Source organism: Panthera leo, chromosome A2 (genome assembly GCF_018350215.1).
Source record: "Panthera leo isolate Ple1 chromosome A2, P.leo_Ple1_pat1.1, whole genome shotgun sequence".
Lineage (NCBI taxonomy): Eukaryota > Metazoa > Chordata > Mammalia > Carnivora > Felidae > Panthera > Panthera leo.
Genome location: NC_056680.1, coordinates 159,734,243 through 159,752,853, shown reverse-complemented (window position 1 = coordinate 159,752,853; position 18,611 = coordinate 159,734,243). Strand labels below are relative to the sequence as shown.

Genomic DNA, 18,611 nt, shown 5'->3' with positions numbered 1-18,611 from the left:
CCTCTGGAATGTGGAGGAAGAAAGGAGGGACCACAATCTCTCTAGAGAGGAGATTCCATCTGGCCAGCTCTTCCTAGAAATGTCCAAGTCAAGAGACATGGCTGGACCAGTAACATCTAAGGTAACTTGGGTCAGTTTTCATATCAAGAGGACACCCTTCTCTAAAGTCTACTTTTATAACTCTAGGGTACCTCTGGCACATGTTCAAATAACTGCCCCTTCTGGGAGATCAGCAAAGAAATCTGAGTAAACTTAATCTGACTTTGTTGTTCACCAATTATTTGTATGTCTTCTAATACCCAAAATTCAAGCAGCTAATGCACTACATAGCTTTAATACAGCACAAATTTCGTCTTTAAATTGCATCTCTGAACTTTTTTCTTAGTCTATAACGAAAATTGAAAAACTAAATCAGAAGCTAGAGACATTTTTTAAATTAATAAAACTGCAATAATGTTGCTATTCGGGTTTTTAATTTTCTTTTTTTGAGGATGCAGTTTTCTTTCTTACGTATTTGAATCACCAAGTCAGAATCATTCTCCAGATCCCAAACCTGTCATACAAACTGAACTCACAGCTGGACTTGTAAAACAGCAGTATCACTAAAATTCTTCCTAAATCTACATTGACAGCCTACGTTGGCCTTAGAAAATTAAAAGAAAGTGAACACAAATTAATAAATTTTGTTTCATACTTGTTATTAATAAAGCTTTATATATATATAATTTTTATATATATTAATTATATTCATTTATTTATATTTTAAATATATTTATATAATTTATATTTTATATATTTTTATATATTTTATATATATTTATATTTTATTTTACATATATATGTATATATATATATATATATATATATATATATATAATAAAAGAAAAGCACCATAAATAACATCCTAATGGTTCAACAGCCCAGCTAAGTGGAATTAGACATTTTTCATGTTTATATAAGTGAAGCTCTTTTAATATAAAAGGTTTTCCGAAAAATAAGTAGAAGATAAATTGCTGTTAGTTTACTTCTTCTGATTCATCAGTTTCTATATATTGCAGAATATTTGCTCTCTGCCTTTCTCGAACATATGTATTGCAGAAGGCTGCATCTTGGAAAATGAAAGTTTTTCCTTAATACCTTTTCCTAAGATTAGCAGGACATTAGGCTGCTGCCTCCACATTTTTGTGGAGCTATTCCTGCTAAATGCAAATATTTTCTCCAAGTCATCTGAAAAAGCTCAAACTTGGTCATCACGGAAGCTTGTGCTAAAGTATTACATCAGTTTCCTGTTGCTTTTCCTGAATGTTTCCTAGTCAGTGAACGTGTCTTTCAAAAATTTTCCACTGTGTCCTCTGAAATCTCTCTTAAAATGTTCAGCAAAAATAAAAGCTTAATTTGTAACTGTGAGAGGTGATGGATGTTAACTAGGGCTCACTGTTTTGCAATATAAAAATACCGAATCGTTATGTTGTACACCTGCAGCTGATATAATGTTACATGTCAGTTATATATCAATTAAAAAAGAAAAACAAAGCCCTCCATGGTCACTGTGCATCATCAGACATTTCCAACGGTTCCTTCCTTTGAGTGGAGCCCACCTTCAGGGAACCTAATGTGCAAGCATCAGCACTGAAGCCACTTTTTCCTGGTGGGGCTGAGAGGGCACCCGGTTTTATTCTTCACTTCTTAGGGCTTCCATTCTATGGCACCAGCGTCTTTGTTCAGCCATGCATCCCCCCTGTGACACATGCTTACCCTCCCATGCTTCCTGCCGTCATCGTTTGAATCTGAGAACTGGAACATTTGCCTCACAGGCTCCGTGTCCCCTCCATCCGTTGCCCTCACCACCAGGGGCTTCATCCATGAGGTGGATGACCAGTGAGCCCTCTGGCCTCTCCATTCCCTGACTTTCTCCACAGCCTTTTCATGCAACCGAGAATCACACTTGCGTGGCCAGACTGTGCAACTCAGACCTTCTTATCACCTGACCTGCTTTCCCGTGAGATCTGGAATTCTGCTCTCACCAGCCATCAGATCTGCCCTCTATCTTCTGGTGTGTTCTTTGTCCTCAGTTTCCAACACCAGTCGTGGTGATCCCCTTTCCCACCTAGATTTTCCATGGTTCTCCATCTCACTCACTCGACAAATACCTATTTGACAATTCCTTTGGCATCCTGAGCCTGAAGTGTTCTTTCCCACTCCTTTGGAGGCTCAGTTAAAACGATATAATCTCGAAAGGACCTTTTCCTATTCTCCAGGTGGATGTAACTGTTGTTGCATTTGGGCAACCACAGTATATCGCTCGTACTTCTAACACTTCTTTCATCTTACCCAAAATATGGTTTTATATGCTGGTGAGTCTCTCCCACTAGATTGTGTGTGCCTCTAGGACGGGGTTGTGTCTTACGCTTCTTGAGTTCCTCTTTGGCACATGCACGGTAGGCACTCAATAAATATTGGCTGGAATACCCAGACCGCCATATCTTGAGAATTGGATCTGAGACTTGCCAAACCATGTCCCCTGCTTGTGTCACACTTCATACTTGTTAGTAGTGCCGCGTGCCCAGAGTTCCCACATACCCGTCACGTTCCACATCCCTACGCTTTTGTCTGTGCTTCTGTGTGCACCGTCCTCTCCTCCCAGAATTCTTTCCCCTACTTCTTCATCTAGCTAACGTCTTCGCATGCTCTTTCTGACCTAACTCAGACACCATCTCATTTTTCTCTTCATTCAGGAAGGGTTACGTACCTCTCCTCTGGATGTGTAGACTACCTTAAGGCTATCACTGTCATTTACTGTATTTTCATGATCACAAGTGCAAAATCTGAATCAGATGTGTGAACTGTGTGCCCCAGTTTCCTTTCCATTTCTGTCAAATGTGGATAAAACTTGTTATAAAACCTAAAACTTTTAATATCTGCAAAAGCTTGAGAACAGCGCCTGGCACTTAAGACACCTTCAACAAAAGTCATATATCTGTGCCGTTATTAATATGTTTGAGTCCTTCATTAGATGAGGATGTTGGTTTTCCTTGTCTTCACCCTAGACTCTCCAGGGTCCACCCACTGCCTCTGACCTGGCAGGTGCTCAGGTGGTGCCCTGATGATGCGAGGTAAGTGGTGGCCTATTGATGCGACGATGGTCATGATTACCACCTTAGCCAGAAAAGGGATCTAGACAAGTCAAATAGCTCCCTAGGGGTAACTCTGACAAAATACATGGATATATCCATGGCTGTTAGTGAATATTTCCAGAGCAATATTCTCATCTCAAAAATACTAACAAACAAACGAAACAACAAACACAAAGTCATTTCTGATTCAGAAAGGGAACCACTCATTTGTGGCTTACCCTCTCCTCCTTGCTTTGGCCTGTTTCTCTCAGCCCCTTCAGATGTTCAGATTCTGGATCTCATTCATTTCCCCCTCCTTGGGGGGTCTCACTCTTTCAGACTGTCCTTCTTTCCCATTCCTCCAAACTCTTCTTGTTTACTGGATTATCCTTCTTAATGTATATGTGTGCTCAAGTTTCCACCACTTACAACAGCTACAAGAACAATGGACAAAGCCCCAATCCTCTGCTCCCCATATCCACCTCTAGTCACCCACACTGTCTTACTTTTTGACAGGGACCTCTACATGTTCAACTTGATGGACACTTTACATCCTTATTTTAGTGACCGCTCAGTTCAGCAGTTCCCAAACGCTATTTATTTGTTGTTCTTGAAATTCTTTTTTCATCTGATCCCTGGGCTATCACTGTCTTCCTACTTCTCTGCCCATCTTTTACAAGCTATTTTGCTTCCTTCTATCCCGTAAGTGTGGTTTTCATTGTTGGACATCTTTTTTCCTGTAGGTTAAAAATTATACATTCGTCCTGGGCAATCTCATTCATGCTGCAGGCACCAAATACTTATTTCCTGATGAGTCTCTTAGTGATGATGACTCTCAAACTATATTTCTGACTCCGCCCTCTCAGTTGGGATCCAAACGTGTGTATATAGCCCCCTTTAGACGTGTCCACCTGGATAGATACTATTATATTCTGCAGACATGCGAACTCAAAATATCCAAATGTAGTTTGCATTTTCCCCTAGAATGCTGTATTTCTTAGTCAAAGGTGCTCCACATGCACAATCATCAACACCAGAAACACTGGTTTCATTTTAGAACCTTCCTTTCTACTTCATTCTCACAGGCATTTTGTTAAAATTGGCGGGACCTATCTTCTAAGGGTCTCTCACATCTCTACCCCTTTGTTGATGTTACTTTCCTTAAATTCACTCTGCCCCATCGCTTCTTGTCTGCCTTTCCATCATCTCTCTGGTAAATGCAAGTCTGATTGTGTTATGCCCCCGCTCACTGTAACTGTCAGGGTCAAGTTAAGCCACATCTGTCCCCCGCCTGGAGCACACTGAGTGCTCTGCCCATGCTGGCCCCTCTGGATCCAGCTCTCTGTTCCCCAACACAGGCTCCCTGCTATAGCTGCACCCTTGCAAGTCCTTGGGTTCTGTCCACACACCCTCACTCACTGGTGTATACCTCCTCTTACGTCTTCCTTCTTGAACCCCACTCTTCCCTCACTTCTGCACCTTACTGGCTCCTGCTCATCCATCAAAACTTAATTAAAACATGACATTCCCTGGAAACACTCCTGTCCTCCAGTCAGGTGCTCTCGGCCACTCAATGTGTTCTGGGAGGTGGCGCGGTTTGGTGTTAACAGCCATGAACTGGGACAGACAAAAAAATGTCTGGGGTCGAGCACCAGCTCTGCCACTTTCTAGCTGTGGGATGTTGGCAACTTACTTGCCCCCTGCCTCAGTTTCCTCATTTGTAAAGTAGAGATGTTAATGGTACTGCCCATTTCAAAGGTTCATTAGGAAAGTGAGTGAGATGATTTACCTAAAATCCATGGAACAGTGCCTGAGACATAGTGAATGCATTAAGTTGAGCTATTTTTATTATTGTTGTAACTATTGATTTACTTGTCTATTTTCCAAAACAGACAGATCTCTGAATTCCCTCTGAGAGAAAGAGACCATGCTTAATTTGACTATGTTCCCTCGGCACCTAGCACAGCATATGGGACATTGTAGGTACTCAATAAACACTCACCGAATGAGTGAGTAAATATAGCCAGTGAAATACAGTCTTAAAATTTTACCTGTAAAATATGCTAATGAGTAACATCAATCTAATTTTCTCATGTATTTTTTTTTACTTGCACAGTAAGATATTGATGGTATCTCATTAACTTAGTGTAACTGATTCACTGTTCTTAGAGGCAAGAATCTTCTACTCCTGACAGGAGGGCACAATGTAGTTAATTAACAGAAATGTTATTCTGGAAGGCATGAACTGTGTAGGCATGAACTGTGACAAAATTCCTTGGAGACACAAACAGAGAAACAAAATCTGAATTCCTATCAGAAAGCGATCAGAAAGCTTAAAGGGGAAAAAACAGCAGAGAAAGTGTTTAAAAGGGTGACTTCAGGAACCATCTTTCCTGAGCTTCCTCGGACAGCCAGCCATTGTCTGGGACAACAATTAGGTCTGCAGAGCACCTCATCGGGCAGGGGAGAGATGTGTCTGGAAGAATGCTCCATTTCCACCCGCCACCCATGCATCCTGCAGAGAAGAGTCTGGAGCGATGTGATAATGGGGCAATGGCGAGCCTCCAGGTTTGCTTGGTTATTTTCCATGTTCTTCATGAAAGCATCGCTTCTTGTCTGCTTTGAAGCCATTGCTTTTTCAAATACAGACACCTGCCTTTTTTCTCCCGTAGATTCCTTTGCACCTCAATGGAGATGCTCTATAGTGATGGGCATTGGATATCTCTGCCACTGAGGGATCTTACTTCCACCCTTAGTAACTGCTAGAAGCTCCAGAGGACTCTCAGCAGAGGCCAGCCTCTAGTCTGAATGTCCCCACCCTTCTTCACCGCAAGGAAACACTAGGACAAAAAGAATTCTATGGCAAAACGAGGCTAGAATTCACCCCCTGCCACAGAGTGTCTCCATACTGTGGAAAGACTGGGGCAACTTAGAGAACATCTCTGCAGATTTTTCATCATCAGAAATAATTGAGATTCTACTACGCAGGTGCTAAATAGAAACATTTGATCTGTCTATACTTGGTCTTGTCTTCTTTTCAACCCGGGTGCAGGCTTATAAAACATGGGGATACAAAATAAGGACGAGGTAAATCTAAGTCATCTTACAGAAGCAGACAGAATTACTCAAGTAGGGATTGTCAATTTTTTTCTTTGCCATGAGGTATTTCTAAAATACAATCCTACTGATGTGGAAGTCAGAAAATAGTTTGATCCCATTAATTTTCACTGTGCAAAGTGAAAAATCCCTTTAAAATAATTCTAAAGAGAGGATGATCATTTACTTTTTTTTTCAAATATTTTATTTTAAGTTATCTCTACACCCAACGTGGGGCTCAAACCTACAACCCTAAGATCAAGAGTTGCATGCTCTACCAACCGAGCCAGCCAGGTGCCCCTGACTATTTGTGTACTTTTTAATTCCAAGGCTAGAATATTCTCAGTCTTCCCTTTCAATGAGATCTGGCTCAGACTAGATTTATAATGAACATCCTGAGGAATACAATATTGACACCTTCTAGAAGCTGAAGGAAATGCTTCATGAGTATCTATATTCTATTATCATAATGGCCCCACAAATCACCACCCCCATTTTACAGATCGGGAAATTGGGATTTGAAGAGATTAAGCAATTTATCCAAGGACTTGGATTTCGAGCTGAGAATATGAACTCCCAAGTCTGCTGATCACAGTCCACTATTTTACAAAAAGAATCCCATAGGATTATGGGAGAAAAATGTTGCCTGAGATTCTCTTTTTAAAAGACCATATTGCATAATTATAACTACAGAAAGAGAGAAGAAATGTTCCATCAGATATTTCTGGGGAATGGGTTTGTGTACCCGTTCTGGTCACGTCTGTCATCTGTGCTGATACTTTTTTGGTCTGATTGGCCAAGGGAGCTTGGCATGTGTCAATATTCCCCCAACCTGGAAGTTTGTGGGCTGTAGATTCCGGAAGCTGAATTTCTTCCCCAAGGATAATAGGGCCTTGGAATAATAAGAACTGACCTTCTCATATCCAGCGAACCCCTATCTTCTACAGATGGCATTCCCCAGACCACATGATCTGGTGAGGGTCTTTGGGATCCATGGCAAGCTGGGCTGAGCTAGGCAGTATCTGCTGTCACTCTGCTGAGGTTCGTTTTTGTACCTTTAGCTAAATAAACTCAGAACTGAAACCTCTGGAGGGTGTGTGGGTTTGAGGCCTCTGCTAGAAAGCTTCCAACTCAAAGTTTCTTCGTGTGACACAATCCTGTTTCTACGCTACTTTCTTAACTCATACAGATTTTCATTTTTATTATCCCTCTTTTCCTTATTGTATTATCCCTCCCAGTATCTTATTTTTTACTCCTGGTCACTTTGCACAATCCTCTGTCTCTTCTAAACCCTGTCTCCTTGGAAAAGAAACATACACATACAGAAGCTTTGAATATGCACTCTTGCCCCATGTTACCAGAGCAATTTATTCTCTCATCTTCTTCTTTGAGTAGCATTGCTTGGGAACCTCTTAGTGTCCCTGCTTCCTGGGGAAGCAACCCAAGGGCAGGGGGCCAAGGTCTTTCTCCACGTTTGTGTAGCTACCTTCCAGCATCATCTCTGGAACAAAGGAAACCGCCGATGTTTGGATTCAATCAGATTACATAATCAGTGTTAGGACCAGCCTGAAGTGACAAGAGAGGAGGCCATTCACGAGTTGACAGAGAGTTTATACTCACATTTCAGTTCTAGTTTGATGAAATCTGTGTTGCCCAAGTTCTCAAGGAACACTCCCCGGGGGATTAATGTTTTGAAGTAGAAAGAAATGTCAGCGCTGGTCTCCCCTTGGAAAGTGGAGAAGTGCAGGTAGGATGATGGGTTTGGGAAAGAGGCAGCATTCCAATAATTCCCTGTGGAAGGAAAAAAAAAAACCCAGAGTAATGTATATCTTGACAACAGGAGTAATAGAAAACACAGCCATTTCTTAAGTTTTAATAAATTTCCATTGGCAATAGCCCTTGTCTCCTCTCATCCTGCTGAACATCATGGCACAAAATCCCCACAGACTTATTCTCAACTTTCTGAAAGTTCTATACATGTGTATAAGAGCATGTTGTACTTATGATTGACAGCTAGGGTTCCTACCAAGAGCAGCCTTGGAGGGACCCTAGGGGGTAAATGCCAATAAAGGGAAAAATGCAGAGCAGATCCTGGCACCACCGGGTGGGGGTTGGGGTGATGTTTTGAACTCGTGCATACGTACTGATGGCTTGGGTTTGGTGCAAGAAGCATCTGGGTTAGACCTAGAGGGATACAATAGGAATGGGGTCTTTGGTGTTCTGCTTTTACTTCTCATCCAACTTTGTCTTTGAATAACCAGCTCCTGCTCAGACATTGAGTACAGTTGTGGGGGAGGTGGGGGCCAAGGAAAAGGCAAGAAGACCAGGCTATTCATTTCCCCATCGTCCCCATTCCAAACCTCCAGAGGCTAGTTGCCATAAAGGGAGTGTCTCCCCCTGCCAACCTCTTCCTTCCTGGGGACTCCAGGTGAGGACGGTGTGGGGTGCTGAGCTGAGTCCACCTGAGGGCTCTCCATTAGCCTCTACCCTTGAACTCATGGCAAAGACATGGTTGTACACCACTCCCTCATTGCTTGATAGTAGCCAGTGACCTCAGGAGAAAAGCAGTTCACAGGACATAATAAAAACACCAAACTCTATGATGCACATTCCATTAGAACAGATGGACCAAGAATTTAATACAACCAAGAGCTGACTCTTGACTTTACCTGCAGGGGAGAAATTCCTTTTGATTGTGCACGTTTCTGAGTATGTTTACTATCACAACTAAGGACAAAAATACATGGGCATGCATTAAAATAGCTACTGAAGCCTTTCCCTTTAGTACTAAACTTATGTTAACATCACCAGATTAGGCCCAACATGGAGTCACTCATGTTAAGCCTCACTTCGGCAACCCAAAACTTAAAGTTTCTACACCCTGTTCTCCCAGAAAGGGAAAGCCCGAGTCAACCAATTGGCTTTTGTCTGCTCAGCACAAATTACATGATGTGGCTCTAAGCCCTCCTTTCGCTCCGTATAAGGGAAGTAACTCTGCTTTAGCCAATCAGCAAACTCCCAGTGCAACTTCCTTGTTCCTGCTCACCTCTGTCTATAAAAGTCACTTGCTTTGTATGGTTCTCTAGAGATATTTTCTATCGGCTAGATCGGATGCTGCCTGATTCATGAATCGCTGAATTCAAACCCTACAAGGTCAGTAAATTGTGGAAAATTTTCTTGTAACATCTGATTTTTTTTCATTTTTTACTGATTTTTCCTTCGAAGAACACAATTAATCAAGTTCCCTCTAATAGTTTTTATAAACTACATTTTTTCTTTCTTTCATGCAAATTATGCACATATGCAATATTAAGTTCAACTGCTATTTTTAAATAAAACTATTTTTGTGTTGGCACTGCTATACTTAAACCATAATTTTATTGTATTTTTTTATTTTTTATTTTTAAGTGTCTTATTATTTATTTTTGAGAGACAGAGAGTGAGAGTGGGGGAGGTGCAGAAAGAGAGGGGGACAGAGGATCTGAAGTGTGTTCCACACTGAAAGCAGAGAGCCTGATGTGGGGCTCGAACCCACAAGCCATGAGATCATGACCTGAGCCGAAGTTGGATGCTCAACCGACTAAGCCACCCAGGCACCACATAAACCATAATTTTAAATTAAATATATAATGTTGTTATATTATGAGATATTAAAATAACCTCTCATTTAATCAATGTTATTTGTTTTCATTCTTAGAGATGTCTAGGATAGAGTGACATCTAGATAAATGAATGGCAACTTATAACCAGCAAGTCAGCACAAAATATGTTCGTAAATGTCTTCATTAACGTAAAACAGTGGTGGGGATTGAATCTATTATTTAAGGGGTCCCAAAAGTCTTAGTGCAGTTTTGAGGTTTTTTTTTTTAAGTTGCCATATCAAAGCTTTCAGCAGGAGAAAAAAATAGACTAGTTTCCTCTTGGGAAAGAAGAATATGGTATGATATTGGTTAGAATGATACATGTGTAAGTTGCTATCATCCGAGGGCTGAGTTCTCTTCCTGGCCCAAGATGTGGCTGAATATCTCCTGAGGGGACTTCGGGGGCTTACCTTTCCCAGTGGACTGAGAATGAAGGTCTCACAAGATAAAACCTAAATCAAACTAGAAGTTGCAGCCCTCCCATCGAGGAGAGTTCTAGAAGGAATGAAGCCCCATCCCCAGGGTCAGCAGGATTTGGCTCATCCTAACTGGGTGAGAGCCCTATAACAACAGAGGGGCCCCAAGAATCAAAGTCCTCAGCCATGCTTCAGCCTGAAGCAAAGCAATTCTGTCTCTTTAGGCTAAATCCCCAGGATGTGAATGTAATTAACATTTTAAAGTTTCATTCCAATCAAGTGCATTCCCATTTTCTGAGGTGGTGATGTATTAACAGAAGGGCAGTTGTCTGAAATGATTCTAGAAAAAGGAAAGCTAAAAGTAAAACATGTCAGTATTTATTTGAGGTCCAGGGCTGGTTATTCAGACAGAAATATCCCTGGAGAGGAGAAGGGCAGTTCAATCAGTTATTCCAGCTTGATGAAAGGTCCCCACAGACCAAAATTCCATTTGTTCTAATTCTATGCTCACTAAGCAACTTCTAACTAATTTGGCCTTTTGAATTGACATATTCACAGGGAAATTGAGCCTGGTGCAAACGGTGGTTACCAGTCATCCTTCCGGAAATGTCTGGGTTATCACACGATATCTTTTGGAGTTGTCACTTGTGGTATGCCCCAAGTCTCTGGATGAACTAAGTCCAGATTCTTGACCAGCAACACTGAGGACTTTCTGGGGACTTGTGTCAGAGTGGAGCTGTCCACTCAGGTGGTGCTGAAGGAGAGCCATGTGGTACAAGCAGAGGTCATTAGAAATTCTACTTATTTTTTAAAACCCATCCTTTAAAAGATCTGTTTTAGTCATACTTAAACATTTTTAACGTTTATTCATTTTTAGAGACAGATACAGAGCGTGAGTGGGGGAGGTACAGAGAGAGAGAGAGAGACAGAGACAGAGACAGAGAATCTGAAGCAGGCTCCAGGCTCTGAGCTGTCAGCACAGAGCCCAACGTGGGGCTTGAACCCATGAACTGTGAGATAATGACCACAGCCAAAGTCAGATGTTCAACTGACTGAGCCACCCAGGCGCCCCCCAGTCATATTTATAATGTACATGATATATGAGTATAGTGGTGCATGATAGAATTGGTAAGTAAATATGTTTATGGGGATGTGGGCATGAAAGTGTTAATGAGCAATGTAGACAATGAGAAAGGTGGGGAGCCACTGCTTCAGACGCTGATGAACTTCTGTGAGGCATGTTCTGATAAGCCTGTTGCCCAGTCTCTGGGATTTTTGGTTACAACAAAATAACATGAGTTGTTTTTTTTCCTAGTGCTCATTGTGCTTCATGATGCAAAGAGCCTAGAGCATTATTATTGTTTACATTATTCCCAACTGGCCATAAGCTCCTTGAAAGCTGGGAGAAAACCATTTTGTCTCTATAACCTTTGGCTCCAGAACATAGTAAGCACTCAATAAATAATTATTAAATCAGTGGGTAATTGTATAGCCACTCCTCTCAGTTCTATCTAATTCCACTCCACATGCGATGTCCTCATGGGGCAAGATCTACTTTATGGTAACCTGAGTACTGAAGATACTAACTAAATATAAATAAAAATTAATGCTGCTTTAGCACCTCCTGATAACGGGACACTGTATCCTTAGCACACCATAACTGTTCTTACCTATGTCTTAATTTCTGTTTTTTTCCTACAGACAGAGCTCATTGAACAATGCCATGAATTTGCAAGGATGATGGTCTCCTAACCTTAAGATTACTGAAATTGCTGCCATTTGTACTTGCTGTCAAGGTCAGTGCTATAGAGGGTCAAGTGACACTGGACGAGAATACCAAGTTGGAAATAAGAGATTTCATTGCAGGGCAAAGAGTAGTATCTCAGTAGTGTGGACAGGCAAAAGAAGGCAAGGTTGGAAAATGCAGAGCCCAATGCAGGGCTTGAACTCACAGACTGCTAGATCATGATCTGAGCCGAAGTTGGATGCTCAATTGACTCAGCCACACAGATGCCCCCAAGATTTCTTTTTAATGTTTATTTTATTTATGTTGAGACAGAGAGAGAGAGAGAGAGAGAGAGAGAGAGAGAGAGAGAGAGAGAGAGAACACAAGTGGGGGAGGGATGGAGGCAGAGGGAGAGAGAATCCCAAGTAGGCTCTGCCCCATCAGTGCAGGAGCCCCATGTGGGGCTGGATTTCAGGAACCCTGGGATCACGATCTGAGCTGAAATCAAGAGTTGGATGCTTAACCAACTGAGCCAACAGGCACCCTGTTCATCCAAATTCTTTAACAGCCATTTACTTTAATCTCACCAATGATTATTTGGTATGGGATACTGACTTCAAAATTTCTAAGGATATTTTCTGCTGAGCAGTGTTAAAGAACTTCAATTTAAAATGGAACTGGAGGATAGAAAATAGAAAATCTCACTCACGTGCTCTTAGGAAAATAAAACATAAGGACACACATGCTGATTTCCCATAAATGTCCATTTACAGAAATCTGATAATGTTGGGATTTTCTTAAATGATAAGGAGTTGGTCAGGGGTTACCTCATAACAATCTTGGGAAATTTTTGCTTATGGTTTCCAGAGGCATGAACAAGAAATGACCCACGTTGGGTTGGTCTGAAAAAATAAGCTGAATTGAGCTCTTTTTTGTCTGACTGGACTGTTTTTTTCTGCTTGGGGAATTTTCAAAGCTGGCCTCTGTTTGTTTTTTATTTTAACAGATCTAACTGAACTCTCTCCTGTCTCCATCCCCTGCGCATAAATACAGCCTTCCCCAAACCCTCAACAGATGCCTGGAGCTTGCTACAGTCTGTGTGTACCGAATCGCAATTCTTCTGCTATTCCTAAATAAACTCCTCTTTTTGACAGTTTTGAGCTTGCCTCAATTTACCCCTTTTTTTAGGTCGACAGCAGCAATTTGTTTTAAGCCTAGGTTTAATTTCTCGTTTTTTAAGTTTATTTATTTATTTATTTTGAGAGAGAGAGAGACAGAGCAGGGGAGGGGCAGAGAGAGAGAGAGAGAGAGAGAATCCCAAGCAGGCTCTGCACTTCAACTTAAAATGCTGCTGTGGGTCTTGATCTCAGGAATGATGAGATCATGACCTGAGGTGAAATCAAGATTCAGCCGCCTAGCCAACTGAGCCACCCAGGTGTCCCAAGCCTAGTTTTAATTTCCGACCTCAGGGTACAGATACATAGTTTTAACAATCCAGGGTGCTACAAGGGATAAAGGAAAATGCAACTCCCTGCTCCACCCCCATCCCAGCCCAATTTCTTAGCAACAACTCCTACACTTAACTCTTTCAGTTATATCCCTGTGTTTCTAAAGTATGCATGTGTTGATATTTATTAATTTATGCATTTTATTTTTTAAGTATTTTTTAAAATATTTTTTAACGTTTATTTATTTTTGAGACAGAGAGACACAGAGCATGAATGGGGGAGGGTCAGAGAGAGGGAGACACAGAATCTGAAACAGGCTCCAGGCTCTGAGCGGTCAGCACAGAGCCTGACGCGGGGCTCAAACTCACGGACCGCGAGATCATGACCTGAGCTGAAGTCGGAGGCTTAACCGACCGAGCCACCCAGGCGCCCCAATTTATGCATTTTAGATACACTTGATTGACCTTCCCCAGATGCAAGATAAAGACTGAGCATTTTTAGAAGCCTGCCTGCCTATTCCCTTTCTCCAGATTCTCCCAAACTAGCAACTCACAGATTTTGGGTTCCACCGAAATTCAATATTTACATTTTTAGGGCTCTGGGTTATTCACTAATGAGCCGACTAGTAAAATATAATTATAGTTTCTTTTATTTGTATAATTTCTTTTGTTCCTCTGGAATCAGTAATTACCTCTTTTTCCATTGGCTTAGTTTTCTCTGTACCTGTCATAAATTCTCTCCAATAACTCAACACACCTGTAAAACTCTCCCCACATGTGTTCCCAACATCACACACATCGGGTGATCTAGCAGCTCCCTTTTTGTCCCTCGGAGGTCCCCTACAGCCTCTGACTTCCTGTTGTCAGGCCCACTGGCTCTTCTGAGGGTTGACACCCGGCTCTGGTCCTGGGACCTGTCTCTTGCTATTATTGCTGACCATGTTTCTGCTACTCTTCACTATTAAATGGCCAAATCAGAAGACCCCATGACTTTGGGCGATCCCTCTTTCTAGGTCTACACCCTCATTTCCACAGGCACATTCTCCTGTAGCTTTTTGAGAAAAGGAATGCAAGAGGTCAGCTTTCTAAATCCTTGCTTTTCTGAAGAGTCCTTATTCTGCTTCCACACCTAATTGAGACACTCCAGAAAATATTCTGCCATGGAGTTACTAAAGGCATCTCGTCAATATATTCGAGCTGTCTGTGTCGCTATTGAGGAAGCTAATGCTCTCTGATTACTGCGTCGTGTATGTAACTGATGGGGTTCAGGGCATGCTCCCCCAAATACAGCACCTTAGCATATTGAATATTTTGAACTAAGGGAACGTAAGAAATGGCTGGTGCGGGAAGGACTCTCTGGCCCTCCCCTGAAGCAGGTCACAGACCCTTATGTGAGGTGCCCCCCTCTCCCTGAGGAAAGGATCACCCTCACCTCGAAAGACAAAGGGACACTGAGAGGAATCAGAACAGCCTTGCTGTGTTTCCCCCAGTTTACTGCTTAGCTCATAAGTGGTTCCGTCACGTCTTAGCTCCTGTTGGGTAGGACAGGAGAGCTGCTGGCAGGGTTGGAGAAAGTGAAGTGAGGGTTTAACTGAGGCTGCCCGGACTTCACCAGTCCTCTGTGAGCCTCACCAGGACCCGACCTCCCATGGACTCCGTTCCAGACCCTGTTGGAGTTCGCTTCCCCTCTGCCTGTCAACAGTCTGGACTCAAGTAAGGAAGCAACTGGACATGTGATACACTGGAGACACCCCTGTGACGGTGGTAGCAGCAGGAGCAGGGCGTTTGGAGGACGTGGAGTTGGGGGAGGGGCATGGTGGGGTGACAATAAGCGACCTCAGGGGGCTGCTCTGGCTTGTCACTTGGCGAAGTTGCTGTGGCCTGTTCCACGTGCAGGCTCCAGCGTCAGGGTCTGGCTTTATCACCCACACCCACTAGGTGACTGGGACAAGTTTCTTGATCTCCCTCAATCTCAATTTCCTTATGCGTACAATGGAATTAACAATGGCACCTCTCTTAATGGGTGTTGAGAATCACAGAAGATAATCCACGAAATGCATTTAGCAGAGGGCTGAGCACAACGTAAGTGTTCAACACATGTTACTACTGTCATTGCTACTTCCAAAAGGACATTAACCATTATGACTGATGGCTTTGGTGTCACCTATGGTCCTGGGGGAGGATGGGAAAGGAGCTTCCTTTCCTTAAACAGTAGGCCAGCAAGCCCTGAGGCCCCTCCTGAGCCTTCCCTACCCCGCGGGTGAATTCTTTAAGGGGGAGCAGCCAACCACCCCTAGCTAAACTGACATAACCAATTCTGACTTCTGCAGCCAGTCGACTCATCTCAGACTCATACCCCCGTCCGCCATCTGTCCTGTTCGCCTCTCACCCTTCTGCTCCCTGCTCACTGGCTTTCAAACCTGTGCCCTCCCCGCCGCTTAATCTCCTCAGGAATTAAAAAAAAAAAAATTCCTTCAGGACACACACATGGGAGTCACCTTGAGCCCTGGCGATGTGACATATGGTTTTGTAGAGCAGCCGCTGAATAAAAATCTGACGAACAAAGCAGTGGCGGGCACCCAAGAAAGCAGAGTTACCCAAACACTGTAGAGCCTCTCATTAGAATGAAGGTACAGCAGAGATCCCTCCCCTCTGAGAGGGCAGGTAACCAGGAAGTGGCTGGAAGACTTGGCTTCTGGCAGACAGGGAGAAGATTGCACGTGGGCTCTACGGCCGTGGCTGTGGTTTGGTGAGGCCATGGCTGCGGGTGTGGCTGGACGCCACTGGCTCCCAGGTCCAGCAATTTCCTCAGAGCCATCCAGTGGCCCCGTACTGGGACTGCACCAAGAAACACAGCTATTGCTTGTGCTTGAAGTGGCAAGCACTCTCCAATGTGAATACTAGCGTTGAGTCTAATTACTCTGAAAATTTTCAGTGACCCCAAGGTTAGAGATGTGGGTATTTGAGTTACGCAGTGAGCCTTCTATTGTTTACCGTGGGCTGGGTGCTATTGACAACAATAAGCCAGATGGCTTCATTTGCATGTAGATTTGAGTCTATTTGTAGAGGTGTCCTTATGGGTAGAAAAAAAGGACTTCCTTAATTAAACCATTTTGTGCATTCTGGAAAGGTAAAAGTAGCTTTGTTCAGCTCCCTGCCTGATTTTATAGGGCAAGCCCAACCTCAAAATGAAGGGCTTGGAGGTAGAACGTTACTAACTTGTCAAGTTTCACCCCCACCAGCAAACTTTTTCCATTGTTAACAACCCACAGGGCTTGGGGGTCAACAATGTAAATTTTTCACCCTGTGTCTCTTTGCCATTTGGTTTCTTTGGGAAAGAATGGGGACAGGGTCCCACAGAGAACAATATGATAATAAAACCCTAGAGGTCATGATGCTGAGGGTGTTTCCTGCGCTGCTGTGAGCTGACCAATAGCCAGAGAATGGGGGGATGTGATGAAACTGATTATGTGATGAAATTCATCAGTCGTGGAAGTTCCCACCTGACTCGTGTCAATGGTGCACGTGGACAGAGTCCTACTAAGGAGGTAATTTTATCTTATTTTGAGTTCTGGAAACAGTTGTGTATACTCAGATTTAAAAAATTGTTTTTAATGTTCTATTTAGTTTTGAGAGACAGAGTGAAAGCAAGGAAGGGAAAGAGAGAGAGGGAGACACAGAATCTGAAGCAGGCTCTAGGCTCTGAGATGTCAGCACAGAACTCAACGTGGGCTCGAACCAACGAACAGCGAGATCATGACCTGATCTGGAGTAGGACGCTTAACCAATGAGCCACCTAGGCGCCCCATGTACTTTGGATATTTGGAGATGGGGAGCAGGTCTAAAACTCTCCAGGGTCTCTGTGTTAGATCCCTCAAACTTTCCTTATTGGGGTGACTCATTATGCCTAATTAGTCATCCTACTTGTCATCTTAAATATAATGGGATTCAAAGTTAAAAATTATTAACCAGAAGTGGAGAAATGAATAACTAAGTGTGTAATGGAAATATCCGTGCCCTGTGCTCTTCATTCAAATTTGTGTGTCGGGTAAAACTCTAAAGGTTTCTGTGTGATCGATTCCAAAGCAGGAGGGAGTAGCAAGCCTGGATGTTTCACATCTTGGTGAGCAAAGGATTGGGGGGAAGATCTGTCTGCTTTAGCAAAAATAAGAGTGTTGCATCTGGAGGTTGGAGGACAAATTTATATCCACTACATGCCGGTTGAAATTAAAAATATTTAACAAGTAACGTAGTACACAGGAACGGCCATGGGAGGGCTACTCGGGGAACTGTGTAACTTTTAAATGCTTGCATGTCAGGCCCAGGGATAAATCTGCTTTTCCTTCTTTTCCTGAGCGATTTCACTCCCTTTCACCATTTCAAGCACTAACCGCACATAGATGAGTGATTCCGAAATTTATGCATACAGTTAGATCGCTACTATGAGTTTAACATTAACATATGAGTTTCTTACTAGACAGCTTTACTTTGACCTACAAGTACTTCAAACTCTAAATGACTGCAAGTGAACATATATTTCTTCCAAATTCGCTCTACCTGCAGTATTCTCCCCTTGGAGCTGTTCCCACTCTACCGCTCAAGCCAGAAACAGGGGAGTCATTCCTCCATACCCAATCGACTCCCAAGGCCTGAGAACCGCACCTCCGAAATATTCTGCAGGTATGTCCCTGCTTCTATTCCTTCTACTGCCAGGGCTCAGGCCATCACCTCTCGCCTGGATGACGTATTGACGTTAGGCTCTACCTCCAGGGTTGTTCAATTTTAAATCCAGTCCCTACAAAGCCAACAGAGAGAGCTTTCCAAAATGCACAGCTGATGGTTTCCCTCTCATGGTTCCAAACGCCTGCGGAATACCTTGCAAACTCCTGGACACGGCGTATTAGGTGTAGACCCACTTCTTCAGCCTCCTCTCTCCCGAGAACGTGTGCTCAGCAGCACACAGATGCCATGACTTCTCACCACCCCCATTGTTGTGTATGGACTCCATGCCTTTCTTCACGTGCTTTCCTCTTTCTGGATTATCCTTCTCTCCAACTTCCCCTTCCCCGGCCTCCCCACTCACACGCTACATCTGGCCTGATTCCTTCTCCTCCTTGAGGGCACGCTTTCCCTGTGTTCCTATGACATCTTGTGTCTATCTCTGCATTCAAC

General features: G+C 43.0%; 1 protein-coding gene across 1 annotated transcript in view; it reads right to left on the bottom strand.

The window, feature by feature from the left end:
• Positions 1-18,611, bottom strand: part of CNTNAP2 (contactin associated protein 2) — a 1,228,588-nt gene that overhangs the window by 245,646 nt on the left and 964,331 nt on the right. The window contains exon 16 of the mRNA XM_042927363.1: positions 7,830-8,000. Within this exon, the coding sequence (XP_042783297.1) occupies positions 7,830-8,000 (171 nt within the window). The remainder of the gene's footprint in view (positions 1-7,829; positions 8,001-18,611) is intronic.